This window comes from Phocoena sinus, chromosome 1, assembly GCF_008692025.1.
Source record: "Phocoena sinus isolate mPhoSin1 chromosome 1, mPhoSin1.pri, whole genome shotgun sequence".
NCBI classification, from domain to species: domain Eukaryota; kingdom Metazoa; phylum Chordata; class Mammalia; order Artiodactyla; family Phocoenidae; genus Phocoena; species Phocoena sinus.
The window spans coordinates 116,556,391-116,569,560 of record NC_045763.1 but is presented as its reverse complement, the minus strand read 5'-3'; the positions used below and the strand labels follow the sequence as shown (position 1 = coordinate 116,569,560).

General features: G+C 52.1%; 2 protein-coding genes across 5 annotated transcripts in view; both read right to left on the bottom strand.

Annotated features, from left to right (window-relative positions):
* Positions 1-349: 349 nt before the first annotated feature.
* On the bottom strand, positions 350-2,181 carry ACKR1 (atypical chemokine receptor 1 (Duffy blood group)). Of its 2 annotated transcripts, none has more exons than XM_032609526.1 (2): positions 1,989-2,181; positions 350-1,371 (listed from the first exon to the last, which is right to left on the bottom strand). In XM_032609526.1, exons 1-2 carry the CDS (start codon positions 2,007-2,009, stop codon positions 400-402), a joined length of 993 nt encoding a protein of 330 aa, XP_032465417.1. In that variant the 5' UTR covers positions 2,010-2,181; the 3' UTR covers positions 350-399. The 2 variants fall into 2 exon arrangements, with proteins under 2 accessions (XP_032465417.1, XP_032465407.1); XM_032609516.1 differs by having other exon boundaries at positions 350-1,383; positions 1,989-2,052.
* Positions 2,182-5,665: 3,484 nt separating this feature from the next.
* CADM3 (cell adhesion molecule 3) overlaps positions 5,666-13,170 on the bottom strand; it is a 29,081-nt gene continuing 21,576 nt past the window's right edge. The window contains exons 5-9 of one of the 3 annotated variants that reach the window (XM_032609495.1): positions 12,876-13,046; positions 10,328-10,418; positions 9,727-9,896; positions 6,978-7,103; positions 5,666-6,092 (exon numbers count right to left, since the gene is read on the bottom strand). In XM_032609495.1, the coding sequence (XP_032465386.1) occupies positions 5,974-6,092; positions 6,978-7,103; positions 9,727-9,896; positions 10,328-10,418; positions 12,876-13,046 (677 nt within the window). In that variant the 3' untranslated portion in view covers positions 5,666-5,973. The remainder of the gene's footprint in view (positions 6,093-6,977; positions 7,104-9,726; positions 9,897-10,327; positions 10,419-12,875; positions 13,047-13,170) is intronic. The other 2 variants (XM_032609488.1, XM_032609503.1) reach the window with 2 other exon arrangements.

Sequence of the window (13,170 nt, the reverse complement as noted above, 5' to 3'; positions counted from 1 at the left end):
CAGTCTTCTCTGTTTTTCTCTCTCTGGCTTCTACTCCGATTTCATTTGCTTTCTGCAACAGCTTCTCTTCTTTCTTTACTAGCTAAGCCATCTCTTCTAGTTTAGGTTTAGCTGCTCTCCTCATATTCTGATCCCCCTGCTCTTCCCCCTTGAGATGGCAGTAACCCCACACTTCAAGAGAACATCTGTGTGCCCCGAGGATGTTTGCACATCATTCATTTTCTCCCCAGGCCAGTCAGAGAAGCAGACACTGCCAGGGAAGTCTGCTGTGAAATCTCTCTCTCTCTCTCTCTCTCTCCATTCTCCTCCCTCTCTTCTACATCCCCAGACAAAACAAGAAACCACCAGCTTCATAAAAACAGCATACACTTTAATTCAAGTTGACAGGTGGGAAGAGAGCTAGGATTTGCATCCAAGGATGTCCAGATGAGAAGACTGTGTTGCCGAGAGGGGCAGGGAGGGCAGAGAAGTTTGAATGGCCTGGTAGCAGAACTGGGCGAGGAGCAGGGGTGTAGCCACACAGTGCAATATTGCCAGGGCTTCTGCCAGGTCCAGCAGCATGTCCAGGGTCTGCTGGGCCAGACATGTTGACACCGCCATGGCCCTGGACCTCACCAGGGAGTCCAATCCCAGAACCATGCCCTGAGGCCACCAGAAAATGAACCAGACATATAGGATATTAACCCAGGGACATGGCCCCCTGCCCAATGCCTTCTTCAGCCCCTTGGCTCCCAACAAACCCAGTGGCAACAAGATGAAGATGGCAAAACAGGCTGCAGCATGTATGTACCGCAAAATTTCCCATTCCCCGCTGAAGGTCACTGTGCAGAGTCCATGGGAAGTGTCACTGCCCAGCGTGATTGGCAGTGACAATAGGGCAGCCACTCCCCAAAGTCCCACACTGATCCCCAGCCTGAGGCCTGGGACGTGACCTATACGCAGTTTGGGGCCCAGGCAGGCATGGCACCCTATCAGCAGAGCTTGGGCAAAGGCTGAGCCATACGAGACCAAGTGAGCTAGGTGGCAGAGGGAGGTGATGAGGGCCCCACTTAGCCCCCGTGCCAGGATGGGCACCATAATGCTGAAGAGAGCACTTCCCACAGCCAACTGCACCAGGATAGGCCAGTTCTGGTAGACCTGACGGGGGAACAGAGGTCTGAGAAATGCGTAGAGGACAGCTCCACTAATCAGGATGCCAAGGACACTGGCGAGGATGAAGAAGGGCAGTGAGGAGTCGTCTAGCAGGATACAGGAGTGGCAGGGTGCAGCTGCTTCCACATCGGTGAAGTTATAGTCTGCATCGTACGCCTCAAGAAATTCACTCCAAATCTTGTCTTCAATGGCCAGTTTAGTAGAGTTGTCATCAGCCACCTGGAGGACATTCTCAGAAGGGGCAATCAGAACATCTAGTTACCTCACTGAAGGGTATCCTGGGAACCGAGGGCAAGAGGTGGGGAGAGAAAGACAGTGGGGAAGTGGGGGCTGGAAGAGCTGGATGGAGTGGGGATGGTGGGAGAGGACAAGGCAGGGCGACTCAGGAGGAGCAAAGAGTCGTAGAAAAGCAAGGGAAGGGCCTCCCCTGGTGGTCCAGTGCAGGGGGTGCGGGTTCGATCCCTGGTCGGGGAGCTAAAATCCCACATGCCTCGCGGCCAAAATACCAAACATAAAACAGAAGCAATATTGTAACAAATTCAATAAAGACTTTAAAAGATGGTCTGTGTCCAAAAAAAAATTTAAAAAAAAAAAGAAAAGAAAAGCAAGGGAAGGGGAGTGGACAGGACTGGGAGAGCGGGGAGGGGGGAGGTCTGGATGGAACTGACAAAGATGAATGAGGAGGACCTAGGACACTGAGGTAAAAAGGGGAGAAGGAAAACAAGGGAAGGGACAAGAGATGAGAGAAGGATAGAGGTATACAGACCCAAGGGGCAGACAGAAGGAGTGGTGGGGGGGCAGAGAGGGAGGGGCTGTGGGCTCAGACCCACACTCACCGGGTGCAGACAGTTCCCCATGACACTGCTGGGCTCAGGGCAGGCAGAGAGATGGGCTGGGATAGTTCTGTCAGTGGCTGTGGTTCCCAGATAAGTGCCAGGGACTAATGAAGGCCATTGGCTCTGGGCAGGGCTATGGGGCGGGCAGTGCAGGATGGGGATGCATTCAGGAAGTCTTTACCCCACGCCCACTGCCTTCCTGAACCTCAGGACCACTTGAGGCCCTGGCCCAGGGCTTCCTGTTTTGAGGGTGGATTCCACTGGTGGGGACCTGCGCTCAGGAAAGGAAAAAGGTGGGGACCAGAAGGTGGGTATTTTCCCGAAGATGGAAAGGGAGACTTTCTGAAGGTGGAGAAGCCAGGGGGTTCCCAGCATAAAGGGATTCTTCAAGCACAAGGAAGGAAGAGGGGGCCAGAGGTGAAGTGTGAGACAGAGATAAGAGATGTACTGGGAAGTTGGAGGGAAAGGGCAGCTGATGGCTCTCACTGCTTCTCTGTCCCCTTGAACTTGATCCAAGGAAAGATAGTTCAAAAGGGACGTGTTTGTGGGAGGGGGTGTTAGTGGTGTTTGTGGCTGGATCCATGTGATGCTGGCAGCCTGAGCCACATGTGTGCGAGCAGGGGCTCTTTTTGTATCAGTCTGGGTGTAGGAATGTACTTACTTATCTGTTCTTGTCTGTGTGTGTGGCTGTGTATCCTGTATATCATATCTTAGTGCTAGGTTTTAGGCAGGTGTCTTGGTGTGTGTACTGCTATCTCCAGGTCTGGGTGTTTCAGTGTGAGAGGAGGGAGGGCTTGGGGGCAGCTGTCAAGGTTGCATAATGAAGCTACTTCAGGGAGCAATTGGGCACTTGCCCAGCCACCTATGGGCACAGCGAATGCATCTTCCATACCAAGCAGAACACATGACGTGACAAGTTAAAGCAGGCTCTGGGGGACAATGGGACAGCATATTTTAAAATGGGACTGTTGCCTATGGGGTAATCTCTATTCATATTTCTGTTGGGGGACATAAAAGCTCTGGAAATGCTACACTGGCCTGGCATCTTAGCAAGATGTAACGTTTCTTGTGGTGGGGGAGAGCTATTTCTCTCCAGTTGGCACAGGGAGAAAAGGCGTGTACCCTTCAGGAGGATGCCCCTAAACCGACACCGCTGCTCCTTGGTACCCCCTCTCCCCACCATCCCACTGCTTTCACGTGATCTCTGCTCTTTTGTTCCCTCCACCCCTACCATGCATTTTATTTCCTCACTTGGGGACACTTAGCCTGGACATTGGGAGGGGTGAGTCATGGAGTGTCCGAGCTGGAACGATGAGATAAACAGGGTTGGTTAGGCGACACTGTTTCATTTGTCCAAGAAAGCACGCCATGTGGTAGTCCGTTCTGACCAGTGGTCTTTCCCACTCACACAGCGCCGCCTGGAGGTGGAAGCAAAGGTGCAGAGGGATGGCCATCTTGCTAAGACGGTCCCCTTTCTCCCAGGACTCTAGCTTCAGTTTCAGGTTCAACATGAGGTGGGCTAGAAAGGGAGTTTGGAGGGTCTGCTGAAGTGGTCCCGGAATGGTGTTTGGGGGGTCTTCTTCTCCAGCACAGCCTGGCACAGGACATGGGGAGCAGTCAGGTGCTGTGGAATGAAAGGACCTGGCCAAAGGGGATGAACACACTTCTCTCCCTTGGAGAATTATATCCATTCCATACAAGATGCCCTGGGGCGAGCAGCACGGCAAGGCACACACCACCCCTGGAGGCGCCACGTGCGGGGGGACCAGCAGAACAGCCCTTACACACACGCATCCCAACAGGAGCAAGGGCGGCAAGAAGGAGGCAGCCGAAGGACACGGATAATCCAGATATATTGAGGGTGGCCCCTCTGAGATTAGCACAGGAGAGTTAGAAAGATTATAAAGATACACGATGCCCTCCCTGCTCCCTGCCCCGCCCCCCCCCACCGACAGACACACACACAGCACAACGGCCCCTCCCCCTCCCCCCCGTACAAATATGGCTTCTGTGTAATATGGACAGAGTGGTTCAGCTCGAAGAGGAAAAGTCATTTTCCCAAAAGCGGGTGCTGGGAGGCCGGGAGCCCACAGGCCTGGGGCCCTAGGCTGCCTTGCTGCTGTAAGAGGAGGGGACCCCGGGCTATAACCAGCGGCTGGAAGATTCACAACGGTATTACCTGAACGGAAAGGGGTGGCAGATCTACTGGCTGCAGCTGCCCCCACTTTGCACGCCTCTGGGTTGTCAGGGCAGGAGGACATGCTGGAGGAGGGGCAGAGCAGTGCCCAGGGGCACCCTGGGTCTGAGGCAGGGCGGCCGGCTGGCGGGGAGGGCGAGCAGTCTCGTCTCCACGGCAACCGGCTCGGCCACAAGGAAGACAGAAAATCAAAAGCAGGGGTGGAGGTGGGAAGGAGACAGGCAGCATCACTCCCAGCCCTCAACGCGCCGGGTACAGACTATGGGAACAAGAAGTGACAGTGGTCATTCCAGGGTCAGCGCCAGGGAGAGGCCTGGGGGATGCATAGCAAAGGCTGTGGCACTGACTCCTTGGCTGTGAGAGGGGAAATGGAGGCGGGGGTTGAATGCCCTGTGTTTTAGGGAGAGATGAGGTGGACGACTGAGCAAAAACACACGCTGGGACTGTTTTCTCCATAACAGATGGGCGCCGGGGATGGCATGGAAAATACCAGGATGGAGCAACATCCCAGGTGAGGTACACAGCCTGCCTAGGGACCGTCAGCTCCCAAAGCCCTCCTTTACAGGAGCCGTCCTCCCACAGCCCGCCCACATGCCCAGGAGCCCCTCTGCCTCTCACTCACACACATATGTGCACACACACACACACACACACACACACACACGCACTCACATTATTCCCTTCGTTTGGGCAGGAAACAGCTCAGTGCAGTGAAGCTCCTTTTAGTATTTTTGTTGTTATGTCTGCCTGGCTGCTGAGGGAGGGAGGGAGGACTAGGGACAGCTTCGGGAACAGGAAGGGCCACAGGGCAGCACAAGACGGGGAGGAGTTGCTGAGCAATGCCATAAGATGAGTGGTTGCCGTGCAACAGGCCAGGGGCTGCCAGGGTGACAGTGAAGGGCCCCTCGGCGGGGAAGCGGATGCAGTTTAGGGCCCAGAGCAGTGCCTCTCCCACAGCTGCTGGAGCAAGGAGGGGCAGCCTTGCTCTGCTATCCCCCCCACCACCACCGCCAAGGGCGGTTCCTGGGAAAAGGGCCTGGCTTCGTTCATCGTGGGCAGCCATCTCCGCCATCCTTCCTCTCCAAATCTGCCCCTCCTGCAAGGACCTGTGTCCTCCCCCTTGGGGAAGCCCTGGCCCCCACCCCCGCACGCGTGGCTGCATGCCACCTGCAGGTCACATCCCCTCGGGGACCGCCATTCACTCCTTTCCTGTTGGGGTGGAGAAGGGGTGTCAGATGGTACCTGCTCCTGTGTCCAGAGCTCAAGGTGTGCGACTAACAGAGGAAAAGCCACCTCCAGCTCCTGGTCACAACCTCCCCGTCCCTGGAGAAGTCCGGGAAGAGCCCCTGCTGCAGAAGATGGAGGGCTGGTGAGAGCCCCCCACCAAACTGACCCCGCTTCTTTCCTGCCCTTACCCTTTCCTCATTCTCCTCCTAACACTCTGGGTTTTTTTTATTTTGTTTTTGTTTTTTTGTTGTTGGCTTTCCTCACCCCAGGACCCCTGCCCCTCCAGCCTGGAGACGGATTTGATTTGGGATTGTTACAAAAATAATAATAACCCAAACGCAGAGAAGCCACGGAAAGGGCTGAGGGCAACCCTCCCTCCCCCCGCCCTCCTCCCTCCCCATTCCAAACCGAGTACAAAACCGCACCCAAAGCAGACATTCTGTACAGGGGGGTGGGGGGGCGCTGGGGAGTAAGCGGGAGGGGCGGCCCTGGGGTCGCTCTGTACAAGTCCAGGTTGGTGATGACCCCAGCAGTCCCCACGGGGTCCCTGGGGGGCTGCCCCTAGATGAAATATTCCTTCTTGTCGTCCCCGCCCGACTGCCCGCCTTCTGCGTTGATGATGGCTGTGTCCGCATCTGGGGCGTCGTCAGAGCCTTTCGCCTCGTGTGTCAGGTAGGTTCCTGGGGAGAGAGAGAGAAGCTCCTTCTTTTAGGAGCAGTTTCCAAACCTCTGAAGCCCCTCTGTCCACTTTCCCACCACCCACCCACACCTTGCCTCTGTAATTTTTCTCCTGCCTAGCTTTATTCTTCCTCTCTACCTGCCCTAATTTGCATCTTGCTGCCAACATCTGTCACCTGACCACACCTCCAAGAATTAATGAATCCTGCCTTTAATTAGAGTCTGATCTATAATACAGGCCAAAAAAAAAATGGTGTGTGTATGTGTATATGTGTGTGTGTATGTGTGTATATATGCGCGTGTGCATGTAAGGTGGTGATAGGGAAACTGCTAGGTCAGCTCCATGACAACGAACCTGAGATCTGGCTAGCATTTGCCCAGTCCACGTAAGTCCAGCTGCTGGCTAGAAGGAGTAACAGAGGGGGAGGTCTGAGAGGAAGGCATGTGAGAAGAGGGGAGGGAGAGATGGCAGGGATACAGGAGAGGAGAGAAAAGTAAAGGGGTGGTGCGAGGACAAGGCACAGGGAGACCAAAGGACAAAGAAACATGAGGCTGAACAGAAAGGAGGAAAGTGCAGGAAGGAATGGGAAGAAGAGGCAGAGTTTCGGCAGTTTTCTGTCTTATGGCAGGAGACCCCGGAGGCCGAGCAGCATGGGAGCAGCAGCTGACTGAGTGGGAAGGTTTGATTTTACTTGGATGGCCACCAAGGGATCAGGCTCTACTGTGAGGTTGGAGATGCTCAGTTATCACAGGGTTGGCTGTGTTCTTTCTTCCTCAAACTCTCCAAGGGGCCGACTGAGTCTCCAAAGGCCCTTCCTGCAGCCTGCCCTTCACTGATCTCCCTACCCACTCCCAATCCCTCCTGATGCTTCCCTCATGCCTCTGACCTTTGTGCCGGATCAAGTAGTGGCCAAGGAAGATAAGCAGGACGAGCAGCAGGAAGACGATGAAAGCTACGATCCCACCAATGATGGCGTGGTAGGTGCTGGAGGATGAGGGCACCGGACTGGGATCTGGAGGGAGGTGGGATGCACACAGTCAGATGTGGGAAGAACTTCTATCTCACAGCATTTCTGACCTGGCCATGGATCATCTTACACAGCTGACAACATGGACTAACATCAGGAGAATGGAGTGGCATCTTCCAGCAAAAAGGGATATGTCTTCTTTTGTACCTAGTTTCTTACAGACTATCTGGAACATAGTAATTGTTTTAAAAGAATGTAATCATGAATAAATAGATACATCTGCTCACACTTAACCTTTTGAGTTCGTGAACCTGAAGCTTGACCTTGGTCAAAGATCATCACTTTAATGTCTAAATCATCTCGTGTTGTGTGTGTGTGTGTGTGTGTGTGTGTGTGTGTGGTGTGTGTGTGTGTGGTGTGTCTGTGTGTCTTTCTTTCAATTTCTGGGTTAGCAGAGTATTTCTTCCCTATCCCCCATGCCCTCTTACCCTCCCGTCTGATTTATATTCTGAGCTGGCCTTTCTAGGGGGGCTTCTCACCATATTCACCCATTGTCCTGATATCAGATAGGGAAGGAGAAGTGAAAAACTGATGGAGCCAGGAATAGGCACTTTGAGAGCACCTTACAAAAGACGATGGGCTGTGACTCCCTATATAAAGAACAGTGTTCCTTCTTGGCAGGGGAGCTTAGAGTTCCAGCAAGACGCAATCCTCCAGCAGGTCTCATCAGAGAGGTCTGGGACTCCATCTTCACTTCCCCACCAACCAGAGGTTTGTGGGAAGGACAAAGACTGAACTGCTTCCTCCCATGATGGCAAGGTCTCGGTCACTGGATATAGAGAATCTGTCCTCCATAGCAGCATCGATAGAGGATAGATTCCCAAGCACAGGCTTGGCCAGGCATGTGAAGGAGAGCCGCAGCCTTAGTCAGGGTTCCGCAGATCTCAGGAGACAGTGCACGGGCCCAGGGCACAGTTCTGATGTGTCCCAAATTACATGAGCTCTAGTCGCGGCTCTCCCACCCCTGGGAGAGCTACTGTTGTTTTATAGACTCAGCTTGAGCCTTGATGCCTCATTGACTCCTCATACATTTTGTCTCTCCTACCTTATGTCTCCTCAGGCTTGAGTGGACCAGCTTTTTAGTTCCTTGCCTGTCTCCGCCTTATTTGGAAAAAAAAAAACTTATGCTCTGGTTTTTATGCTCTGCTTGGGAGGGAGGGAGAAGAGGGTCCGCGGGGGCTCTATGATAGGAGGGGTGGGTGTGATGTTGTAATCTGGAGGGAGCACAGTGAGGTTATCCACTGTTCTTTCTCTTCTCTCCCCTCTCCACCCACCCCCGGGAGAATGTGAGACACAATCCGCATTAAAAATCAGTCCTGGATAATTATCCCAGAGGCTATGGGAATGTAAATTCCCTAGAAGAGCATAGGTCTGCACGACCAAAATGAACTCTGGGGTCATCAATTACGTGTCACTGTCTCCAGGTAGAGCTCCGTTTAATTTCACTCCAGGTAATTGGGAGTCAACTCGGTTTAGGATGATTTCTGGAAGGAGGTGCAGTAACTCATTCTACCACCAGGCGTCAGCACTGGCAGAAGATGCAGTCAAACAGGACCGCGCTTTCTAGCACAGGGTGGCGGGGGATCAGCAAGAAACCAACCACAAGGGCACAGGAATTTTCTCTCACTGCCAATCATCGTCAGGGATCTGGGGGCAGACACAGGACCTCAGTGCATTGTCCTTGCTCCTGGCACCCTACAATAGCTTTGTTTGATGTGCTGACGCAGCTCCCACATGCTGAGGTCTGCTCCTGGAGTTGGATTCACCCCATCTAGACACTTTGGTCCCAAGATCTCCGATCTCTTATTCCTGGGAGGCCTGGCTGCTATCCCTACACTGTTTTAATGGGCATTTCACATAAGGGAGTCTCTGATGTTCCCCTGACGATGCATTTCCCCTGTTCTGAGGAAAGGCTTATTAAGGCTTTCTGGCAGGACCCCACTGCTGTTGGGGTCTTCAAAAAACCTCCTGCCAACTCTGCATACAGAGGCCTCTGTCCTAGCCTATCACTTCTCCTGAAGCTGGATTGTGTGGTCACACCTCTGGGAAGAACTTCAGAGAAGGAGCATCATCTAGTCTCTCTAGAAAATATGGCATCTGAGAAAAGATTCTGACTGTCTCTCAGCACAGTACGAACTTAGCTCTATTTTCCACCTCGATTCTGTATAATGTGTCCGAGGTCTGCAGAAAAGGAGATGACAGCAGCAGCATGCATCCTGTACTAGTCACAGGAGAAGCAACTCTGAGGACAGCCTGTTGCAAAGGGAGACGCATCTACACTCACACTTGAGCAGCTCGGGGGCCTCTACACACAGAGTTCTTATTCTTGTTGCCAGGTGAGTGCAGGGGCTGGAGGATGGTGTTGCCTGGGTCACCACTGCTAAACAAAGGCAGATGAAAGTCCACCATTCCACTGGTTTTTCCTTATTCCACATTCTAGAATGGACCTAGAGCCTAAGTCCTCAGGCCCTCTGGTGGTGGGCTGCTGCCCTACTAGCCCACTCCCAACTGTGGTCTGGGGATGCTATCGGGAGATGGAAAGACCGGGGTACCAGATGTTAGAGGAGAAGAGAAGGGGTTTGCTGGAGGAGAGCTGTGGAGGGCTCACCGTTCACATTGAGGGTGTAGTAAGCCTTGTAGCTGCCCATGTTGCTGGTGGCTGTGCAGCCATAGGTGCCGCTGTCACTCTTGTTGAGGAAGGGGAAGATCAGGGCGCTCTCCTGGGTCATCTTCAGCGGCGGCACACTGCCCTCCTTCTCCCATAGGTACTGCTGGGGGCTGTTGAGGCAGAGAAATCGAAGGGTTCAGGAAAGAGTAGGGCAAGGAGCTAAAGAAGGACAAAACAAAACTGGGAGCAAGGAAGTCAAGGACAGTTTGATGAAGGCTTGAGCAGTTATAGGGGCCAGAGACACTGAGCTGCTCAGAGGCAGGCGGAGAGGGACTCCTTGGGGTTCAGTCTGGGGACGAGGAAGATCGCCTAGCTTGTATCTAACTGTGACTTGGCTCCTTACAGGAACCTCAGGGGCTCAGCCAGGGGGCGGCCCCTCCCCACTTCTGCTGCTTTGCAGGAGAAGCAATCAGAGGATGGGTGTTGTTAGACAGTGTCAGGGAAAATGAGCGGCTCAGACAGTACGAAGGAGATGGGAAGACTTTAGGCAAAGTCTTAGTCTGTAGAGGTGCATTACAACCCAGGAAGTGGATCTCCTTACGCGGGATTGCCACGCCCCTCGCAGTGGAGCAACAGCTTCTGGCCCTCGCGGGGGTGCGGAGGGTCTGGCCTAATCTTCGCTGTTGGTGTGTCTGTGGAGAAGGAAATGGGGTCAACGTGAAACTCAGGGTCACCTCGATCCCAGAATCATCCAGTTATGCATTTCAGCCGCCACCCCTAAAGGCCTAGGAGCCCAAGAGGCTGTGAACAAAGACCACCATTGCTGTTGGATGTGTGAGGGAGTCATATGGCAACCTTGCAGAGGTAGGATTATGGAAGGTCTGTCCTTGCTGGGGACCCAAGGGATGTCTTAACAGAGAGCTGAGAAGGGAGATCACTGGATCATCTGTGCCTAGCACATAAATGGAACTTAATACATATTTCTGACGGGACAAATAAACTTGAATTTGATCACTGATTGAGTTCACAACCTCTCCATCCTCTCTGCAAGGGAGCTTAAATGGGAAGCAATGCTTTAATGCAGAACATCATTTTTAGTAGCTGGTCCAAAAATGAAGTGAGAGCTTTGAAACAGCAAGAGAAGGAGGTCATATTTTGGCTGCAAAAAGGCCCTGACACAATATAGATGGGTTCTGGGAAGGAATGATGGCATCTGCCACCGATGCCGAAGGGCTGCTTAGGAGGCTGGGTCCAGATGGCCGCATAGAACAATACAACCAGATGTCGGTTTAGAACAACAGATAAAGAGGCCGAGCTTCCCCTAAGGAAACAGCCAACCTTAACATCCGGTTAATGAACGTGTTTCAGTCCAATCAAACGGGACGAAGAGAATCAGGCCAGGTGAGAGAACGGGTGTTCCAAGGCCTCACAGCCAGAGAAGCCTCTAGTGCAGCACCTGTAGTATAGCATTTGTTGACTGACTGCTGATCACAGTTGAGCCAAAATGATCCCTGGAGAGTAACTGCCAGATGGTCCAGTGCCTAACGGAGGAGTCTTTGGGGCTCAGACAGGGGAGGGCCTTCTTTAGCCCTGGCCAGGGACCAGGCCCTGGACAAGGAGACCAAGGCCAGGGGCTTTACATTCAGAACTAGTTATCAGAGAAACACCTTCTAGCAATACAGAACTTTGAAGTTTACAAAGTTCTTTCATTATATAGTGTTTCATTTACCCTCATGAAAATTCACTGAAGTAAGAAGGGCCCGCTACGAGATTGAGTGCTTTGGTGAAAGTGACATAGCTAGTAAGCAGCGGCTCTGCGGCTAGAATCCAGGTTGTCTGTTTCCAGATTGAGAGTCTGCTAAACGGACAGTGACACCAACCCAAACCTACCTCACGGTCAAGTTTCAGCAATGGGTCTAGCAATTGATTTAAAGAACACTGAAGTCAGGCCTGGATCTTCCATAAGGAAGAGATGAAAGGTTTGAGTTATTTTAGAAAAACACCCAGCCTTTAGATAAGTTAGGACAAGAAGTACATTCTTTTATAACTCATTATCTTCTCCATTTCTACCCTTGACTTTTTTTTTTTTTTTTTTTTTTTTTTTTTTGCGGTACGCGGGCCTCTCACTGTTGTGGCCTCTCCCATTGCGGAGCACAGGCTCCGGACGCGCAGGCTCAGTCGCCATGGCTCACGGGCCCAGGCGCTCCACGGCATGTGGGATCTTCCGGACCGGGGCATGAACCCGCGTCCTCTGCATCGGCAGGCGGACTCAACCACTACGCCACCAGGGAAGCCCTCCCCTTGACTTTTCTACTCAGAAAAGTTCTTTTTGAAAACTTGTAAATTTCCTCAGGTGAGTGGGTCGTTTCCCACTCATATTCAAGGCAGATTCCATAGAGGGATGAGGATACTTGGAAAGGTTGGGAGTAGTGATTTTCACAGTGGCCATTTCAGGTCAGAATCCCAAGAAAAATCATAGACCTGGGGCAGAGTAGTGGCGGTACTGTAGGGAGAAATCTGGGAATAATGATGCCAGGGAGAGCATGTTTTCCTGCCACCTCTTTTCTTGAACTCATAGTATGTTAGACCAAGAAGAAGCCTTTGTGATTCCATGTCCATCTTCTCATTTAGCAAAGAAAGAATCAAGCTCAGTGGGGTAATTTCCTTAACATCACTCAGCTAGTAAGCGGTGGAGGGCAGACTAGAATCTGTCTTCTAATTCTCGATTTGCTACAGTTACTGCTACAATTTACAATCTAGATGCATAACACTGGCCTAGCCCAGGAGATGGTAAATTTACCTATCAGGCCAAGTCCTGCCAGCTACATGTTTCTGTAAATAAAGTCTTATTGGAACACAGCTACGTTCATTTGTTTACATATGATCTATGGCTACATTCCTACAGCAACAGCAGAGTTAAGTAGTTGAGACAGAGACCACATGGCCCTCAAAACCTAAAATGTTGACTATTGGGCCATTCATAGAAAAAGTTTGCTGACCCTTGGCCTAACCCCGGCAATTCTTGTCTTATTTTTTTTAACCTATTTACTTATCTGTGCCTGGTGCTTCATATACAGTAACCCGCACGTTTCTTTTCCCCACTCCCCATCTCATACCAGATCCTCTTCACTCACAAGCCCATGACATACATAAAACTTCAATGCGTTGAGCGGTGGATCTGTCAGCTCCCTTGAGAGATTCGTGGTTCACAGAGCATACAATGTCTGCCCCATCGTCCTCCCGGGTGACCTGGAAGGTGACTGAGCTGCTCACGGTGAAGGTTTTGCCATTGGGATCTTCCTGTATTCGGGTTGGTTCCCCTAGAGAGAAGAAACAGACACACACTCGCACACACACATAGACACAGAGTGAGCCCTAACATGCAGAGATTGTGTGGGCCCCACTGTAGACATACAGATGGTGCGTCTCAACTTAGGCAGACTT